This window comes from Orycteropus afer, unplaced genomic scaffold (assembly GCF_000298275.1).
Source record: "Orycteropus afer afer isolate SDZICR_OR568_19922 unplaced genomic scaffold, OryAfe1.0 scaffold00297, whole genome shotgun sequence".
Taxonomy (NCBI): domain Eukaryota; kingdom Metazoa; phylum Chordata; class Mammalia; order Tubulidentata; family Orycteropodidae; genus Orycteropus; species Orycteropus afer.
Genome location: NW_006921884.1, coordinates 3,397,166 through 3,405,230, shown reverse-complemented (window position 1 = coordinate 3,405,230; position 8,065 = coordinate 3,397,166). Strand labels below are relative to the sequence as shown.

The following is an 8,065-nucleotide window of genomic DNA, read 5'->3' as shown; positions in this document are numbered from 1 at the left end:
ATTTGAGAATAATGGGAATTCTAGAACACTTGATGGTACCGATGAGGCACCTGTACATAGATCAGAAGACTTTCATTCAAACAGAACAGGGGGATACTGCATGGTTCAAAATCAAGAAGGGAGTGCATCTGGATTGTATCCTTTCATCATACTTACTCACCTTGTATGCTGAGCAAATAATCCGAGAAGCTGGATTATATGAAGAAGAACATGGCATCAGGATTGGAGGAAGACTCATTTACAACCTGTAATACTCAGATGACATAACTTTACTTGCTGAAAGTGAGGATAACTTGAAGCACTTACTGACTACAGTCTGCTGTATGGATTATACCTCAACATAAAGAAAACAAAAATCCTTACTACTGGTCTAATAAACAGCTTCACAGTGGATGGAGAAAAGATTGAAGTTATCAAGGACTTCATATTAGTTGGTTTTACAATCAACATCAATGGAAGCAGCAATCAAGACATCAGATAATGTATTGCATTGGGCAAATCTGCTGCAAAAGACCTCTCTCAAGTTATAAAGAACAAAGTTTTCTCCTTGACGACTAAGGTGTGCCATGGTATTTTCAATCAGCTCTTATGCATGTGAGAGCTGGACAATGAATAAGGAAGACTGAAGAAGAGTTGATGCTTTTGGGTTGTGGTGTTGGCAAAGAATACTGAGAGTAACGTGGTCCGCTAAAAGAACCAACAAATCTCTCCTGGAAGAAGTGCATCTGGAATGCTCCTTGGAAGCGAGAATGGCCAGACTTTGTCTCACCTGCTTTGGTCATGTTGTCAGAAGGGGCCATTCCCTGGTAAAGTGGTGGATCAATGAAGAAGGGGAATGCCCTCAAAGAGATGAACAGACACAGTGGCTGCAACAATGGGCTCAGGTATAGCAAGGATCATGAGGCTGGCACAAGACCAGGCAGTGTTTCATTCTGCTGTACATAGGTTCGCTATGAGTCAGAGACAACTCAATGGCACCTAACAACAACAACAACTATGTCTTCTAAATATATTTTGCATTATTTTTTTCCTGCTAAGAGAACACCCTTCATCTTTTTGCAAATAAAATTATCTTCAAAACTATTTGAAAATATTCTGTTTTGAAAGGAACAAATGGGTTTCTTAAATTTTTGGTTGTGTTTGTTTCAGTGCAATATTTTCTATACTTGAATTTTTGGTGTCTTTACAGCTGAGGCAAAAAGTCTGTCAGCCACAGCACCGAAGGGGAAGAAGGCCAAAGCCTTATTTGATTTCCATGGGGAGAATGAAGATGAACTTTCCTTTAAGGTCAGCATGTGTAGCTTTTCATAATGTAGCCATAATATATGCTGTAGCTGTGTTAAGCAGCTATAAATTTTGAAATGTCTTCTCTATACTGCAGGGTAGATCATTTGGGTGGAGTATTGATCATTAGCCGAGAATGAAGAGATCTCATATCCTAATTGTCAAGGAAGAAACTAGAGAATGTGAACAGGGCAGAATGGATTAATAATTTATATTACTATTATCACCCAGGAGTTTAGGAGGAGTAATTAGGGAAAACATTTTTAGTTTAATAACCCCATGATCCTCGATCTGGTTCCTCATTCCTTGGCCTTCTAACATCTGTTACGTGTTGTATTTTGGCCCCTTACAAAATATATGTCAGAATCCTAATCCCCTATGTAGGTGGATGTGGTATCCTTTGAGAATGGGGTTTACTTTGTTATGTCAGTGAGACCATATTGGTTTACAGTGTATGTTAAGCCAGTCACTTTTGAGTATAAAAAGAAGCAAGGAAACACAAGTGGGGTAAGATAGATGCCTCACCACCTGAAGACTGCGAAAGAACTGAGGAACAGAGCTGACAGAGAGAAAGCCTTCCCCTGGAACCTGTGCCCTGAATTCAGACTTCTAGCCTCCTAACTGTGAGAAAATGAATTTCTGTTCATTAAAGCCACGCACTTGTGGGATTTCTTTTATAGCAGCACTAAGAAAGTAAGACAAGATCTAATTTCAGTAATGTTGGGAGTTTTATTGATAGACCTAGTAAAGGATCCACAATAGCTGTAATGATGTACCCAAACATGCTGGTGATTGTGAGAATGACACAGGACCAAGCAACATTGGTTATGTTGAACATAAGGTTGCCAGAGTCGACTCAATGACGGCTAACAACATAGTAAAAGAGAATCCTCTACATGGCCCTCATAGCCTGCTACAGCATGTCTTTGAAATGTGGGTTGTTTTGTTGTTTTTTATCTTACTTCATTAGAGAAATGCTTTTTTTTTTTTTTTTTAAGTTAAAACAGAACAGTTTTAAGATCCTGTTTTCCCAATCCACACTGGACCATGCTCACAGAGGAAATCTGGTAGCACTTTGAGTCTATACCAGAGCAGGAGGGTGGTTTAAGGAACCAGAGGATATTCAGAGTTCAGATATTTAAGGTGGTATCTTTAGGAAGATTAGATTTTTGCTGTGTGGGAGCTCTGGTGGCGTAGTGCCTAAGGCATTGGACTGCTAACCAGAAAGCTAGGGGTTCAAACCCACCAGCCACTCTTCGGAAGGAAGGTTGGTCAGTCTACTTCCATAGTGATACTGCCTCAGAAATCCAAGGAGGGTTCACTATGAGTCATATCTGACTCGACAGCAGTGAGAGGCCCATGATAGACCTAAGAACAGTGAGTGGAAGCTATAAAAGAGATAAATTTTACTTGACATGATGAATAAGTTTTTAATAGTCATACTCTCTAAATAGCCTATGTCAGATGGTGATAAATTCCCTGAATATGGAGATACTCGGTCAGAGGCTACAGAAAAAATTAAAACATCAGGTGGGTGATTGGACAAGATGAGATTTAAAACAATGGATGCCCAAAGTTTCCACTTATCTACCACAGTGAGGAAAGCAAAGTGATATTGGGTGTGTGCAGGCTCTCAGGGAACAGGAGAGAGAGTAAGGTGGTCATGCTGAGATATGTCAGTGTAAGGTTGGCTAACTTTACTATTTTGTGGTGGAATTTTTCTTTTTTCTGAGAATGTTCTTCTATCTTCTTGTCATTAAAATGTCATTTCTACTATGAAGTATTAATTTGAGTAAGTGATAAGCATTTCTTATGTCCTATCTATGCAAAATTAAAAGTTAGTACCCCATAGCAATTCCCTTTTTATTTGGTCCTTAAGATCTAAATGTTTAGAAACAATTACCTTATACATTTTCAGTCTTGAGAGTCAGTCATTCAGAATTTTACATAAAATGGTACTGCAAGTGAATAATTCTGGATTCAAACTTTTCAGATATTCTTTTGGCCATTATTTAAGTTATGCCAGTGTAAATTACAGAATTCAAAGTATCCTCCAGAAGTAAATTTCTTCATTTTACAGATGACTGCAAGATAGTTATTGATCATTAATACTTTATTAAATATCCACAGAATACTGGTAGATAGAACTTACTTAAAAAAAAAAAAAAAAGAAGAAGAAGAGGAGTCCTTCCTTCAGGAAACTGACATGGTATGTGTGCATATGACCACACCTAAGAAAAATAGTTTTAATCACCCATTACATTATTATTTAGAAATCAGAGAAACTTATTTATAATAGAAACTTTGACTAGCCAGAATTTTTAGGAAATTTAACAGAGTAAATTACTGACATTTCATAGTCAGCATTTTTCCTTTCCATTTTCCATAAAGAAAACCCTGAAATCAAACCACTTTTTTAGAGGGCAATGTACTGGGGCCACAAATAAATCCATTTAGCCTAATAAAGATAATCTTACTGTGGTCAGGGTCATCTTGGACCATTGTGGAATTTTAAAACCAGATTCTAAAAAATGGTTAGAAACTATAAAGAACAAAATAGTTGGAGGAAATAATTTCAGAAATTATGCCATCATTTGCTGAAGGAATTATAATTTGCAGATGAATAAGCCTCACCAGCCCCTTTGACTAACCTGATGAGGAAAAAATCAGTGCTGTGAGTCAGGGTGAAGCTCTTTAAGACAGGGAAGAATGCAAATTTCATATTGAGGCCATGAAGGAATAGGACAAACCAAATGGTAGAGGAGAATACCTTTATGCAGAAGAATAAATACAGAGTGCAAAATGCTCAGGACTTGATGAAAGGCAATTATAGTAAAAGCCTTTCTAAGTACAAGGGCCCATTGTAGACTATGTGATCACATAGCCTCATCATTAAGAATACAGGCTATGGAAACTCTAGATTTGAATCCTGGCTCTACCAGTAACTAAGCATGAGACATTGGGCAAAGTACTTAATATTTCTGAGCTTCAATTTCCTTTTATGTAAAGTAATGAAATCTATAAAAATTTCTACCACTCATCTATCAGTTTTTCCTATTGATAGCTTGTGTGTTGCTGTGATGTGGAAGCTATGCCACCAGTATTTCAAATATCAGCAGGGTCACCCATGGTGGACAGATTTCAGTGGAGCATCAGAATAAGACAAACTAGGAACAAAGGCTTGGCAATCTATTTCAAAAAATTAGCCAGTGAAAACCCTGTGGATCGCAATAGAATATGAGCCCCCTAGGTTGGAAGGAGGAGCTCTGGTAGCATAGTGCCTACAGCACTTGACTGCTCACCAGAAGGCTGGCGGTTCAAACCCACCAGCCACTCCTCGGAAGGAAGGTTGGGCAATCCTACTTCCGTAGTGATACTGCCTCGGAAACCCAAGGAGGGGTCGCTATGAGTCGGGTTTGACTCGACGGCACATAACAACAACAACAACAACAGGTTGGAAGGTACTCAAAACACACAGTGGCCACAACAATGGACAGGGTTTTGTTCTGTTGTACATGGGGTCCCATGAGTTGGAGCTGATTCAGCAACAACTAACTATGACAAATTTAAACTTTATCTTTAATGTTTGCCTTGGAAAGTGTGCTCTTTTAAGACCTATCTATATGGGATCAAATTGACAACAGCAACTCAAAAGATTAGATAGGAAACTTAGGGACCAGTGAGTTTATGTTAATGAGGGAGGAACAACTTGAAAAAGGAGGGTGAGAATGGTTGCACAACTCAGAGAAGGTTGACCATTGTCACTGAATTGTAGAAACTGTTGAGTTTGTATATGTTCTGCTGTGTGCATTTTCAAGGACAGCAACAAAAATAAAATAAATGATCTTTAAAATGGGGGTGATAATCATAATGCCCACCTCCTAGAACTTCAGAGTCATTTAAATGAGTTAGAACTTTTAAAGTACATAAAGACCAGGTGTGCAATATGCACATGGCTCTCTCTTCATCTCCAAGACTTCTAAATGTCACCTTCAGTGAGGCTGTCCCTGACTACCTTCATTAAGGGGCAATCTCACATTTTCTGTCCCCCACTACCAAAATGAGGACTTTATTCATAGCTATATCCTGTATACTCAGAACAGTGTCTGACACCATATGTATGATAACTGGTATTGTTATTTATTCAAGAGGGTGTTTAAGTTTTAGATTAGAAGTAATAGTATAGGAGACTAAGACTGTCATGGACAGGACAGTCAAAGTGCAACAAAGTTGACAATGGTAAAGAAAGGGGCTTTGAGGAAAAGAGACATGAAAGCAAATGGTATCATTAGGCACAGATCATTTTTGTGGTATATCATTTAACCCTCTTAGTAAATCAAAATAAATGAGTTATATGAAGAGAAGAGTATTCATACCTCTCTAGATGTACTGCTCACCTTGCGTACAGGCAACAGATCAAAACAAACAAACCAGTTGTTGAGGAATTCTGACTTACGGCAACCCTGTGTGTGTTAGAGTATAGCGTATTCAATAGCTATTATCTTTCAGAAGTAGATAGTTGGGCCTTTCTTCCAAGACGCCTCTGGGTAGCAAACCACCAACCTTTTGGTTAGTAACTGAGTGCATAACCATTTGTGGCACCCAGGGAACGCTATACTCCACAGAAACCAAATAATTATTTCCAATTCCTCTCTTCTTACAGGCTGGAGACATAATAACAGAGCTGGAATCTGTAGATGAGGATTGGATGAATGGAGAACTAATGGGAAAATCTGGTATATTTCCCAAAAACTACGTTCAGTTTCTACAAGTCAGCTAAAGGTGAAGCTTGACTGTGTTCCTTGGCACAAGAACTCACTTGAACTATCACTTTGACTATCAGATTTGTTTTTGCACTATTTTTTTTTTAACTAAAGAGAAATATCTACATTGTACATGGTATACTAGAATTTTCTGAAAACAGGAAACTTCTAGCTTTTGTATTTAGCTTTCATTCACAGTCGAAACATGCACATGGAAACTCATGAGCCAAGGATTATCCCAAGGAAAACAGCAGGCAGGATTAGCAAGGCAGATACCCTTTCCCCTCAGAGAAACCGCCTAGTGACATGGCATCAAGGGGAGGCTCACATGCAGCATTTGCACTTGGACATCTGTTCTAATCAGCACAAATGAATTAACTGTGCTTCTTCATTTCTTACTTTAGTTTAAAAAGAGGATGTTTGACATTCTACATGCTGTAACTACCAGAATGTGGCTGGTAATCTAAATTTCATTTTTGCTATTCAAATTAATTCCAGCAGCTTGAGTGCATGTCCTTACTACTTGCTTCAGGAAGGGATGGTTTACTGACTAGTTGGAGCATTTGTAAGCACATGGTGAAAATCAGGTCATGCTCACCAAATGCTTCTTGTGTTACTGCTTCCATGTATCCTAAGATTTTAAGGGGCTCAAGATTTGGTGTATTTGATTTTGTCAGAAGGACCGAGGCCATCCCTGAAATGCCTTGCTAATACAACTAACCCTCCAACATACCTGCCATACTTACTTCTTTCTTCAATATATACTTTATGTGAAGGTTATTGCAAAGCATATTTTCTGAATCTGCAATCATTCCTTTGACAATTACTGGTACCCAAAGAAAAGTTCATTTTCTTTGTTGTTACCCCAGTAATACATAAAAACTATGTCTTTTTATAATAGTACATTATGAATCACATATAAAATTTTACAATATAGAGCAACTGTTAAGATGTAAAACAATGCTGACCCCCACAGCTCATTTCTTCCCAATATAATCAGAATAAGAAATAATTTAAGAGGACCGAAGGCTAGGGCTTTTATTCCTTACTTTTTTTTTCTTTTTTTGCCAGCTCATCCCTGTACAATTATTAGAGTAAATAAAAAACTACTTTCCTGCTATCCATTGTTATGCATTCCAGGTTTCAGATAAAAAGCAGTTCTTTACATGACTGAATCAATTACAGTTTATGGGCTAAAGCCAAATAGGTCGAAGACAATCTTCCAAACAGATCAATGGAATAGAATTTCATTGGAAATGTGAAACACTTTCCCAACAATGTTCATGACTTTCTTCTGTTTTTGAGAGGAAGTTGCACATGCTGGGTCACTTTTTAGCTTTTGTTATTGTTTCCCATTGTCCAAAAAGTTAGGCAGCCAGTGGTCAAACCGTTATGTCAGTGCCAACTATATGGGGTTCTAAAAGGGAGGAGATGTTTTCTTTGTCCTTGATTAAAATTCATCTCCTATTTATGTGGTTACATTTGGTCTTGGAGTATGAGAGCTTAGTTTTTCTACATATTTTGAATAAAGAAGACAATATAAGGAAAACTTCTGTCAAATTTCACTCAAAGGTGGATTTTCACTCATGAAAATAAATAAATTTCACTCATGAGAATAAATGAGAAATAAATTTTCATTTGTAACAGCAGGAAGCAAGGGGTATTGTATGGGATATGAGGTATATATTTTTGCCTATGTAATTGTAACTTCTTAAAGATTCTGAAAGCCTAGCTTTATTGAACAAAAGTATCCCTCTTAAATTTTGGCCTTCTGTCAGCAGAATGATAAGTGCAATAGTTGTGAATCTACTTGACACTATAATAAACTGAACTGAATTTTTCAAAATCCCTTTCTCATACTAGACTGAGTTTTTTGAGAGTGGAAATTATATCTTCTTATCTTTGTATCCTCAGCCCTAATAAGGTTGGTTGATCGGTTGGTTGGGTGCATGGATGGAGGCATGGATGAATTGACTGAAAGATCAGTGGACCAATGGATTAATAGATGAAGTAACTTT

General features: G+C 37.7%; 1 protein-coding gene across 1 annotated transcript in view; it reads left to right on the top strand.

Annotated features, from left to right (window-relative positions):
- The window catches only part of SH3D19 (SH3 domain containing 19), a 79,127-nt gene extending 73,063 nt beyond the window's left edge, over positions 1–6,064 (top strand). The window contains exons 12-13 of the mRNA XM_007951550.1: positions 1,190–1,287; positions 5,948–6,064. Coding sequence (XP_007949741.1) covers positions 1,190–1,287; positions 5,948–6,064 — 215 coding nt within the window. The remainder of the gene's footprint in view (positions 1–1,189; positions 1,288–5,947) is intronic.
- Positions 6,065–8,065: the final 2,001 nt, after the last annotated feature.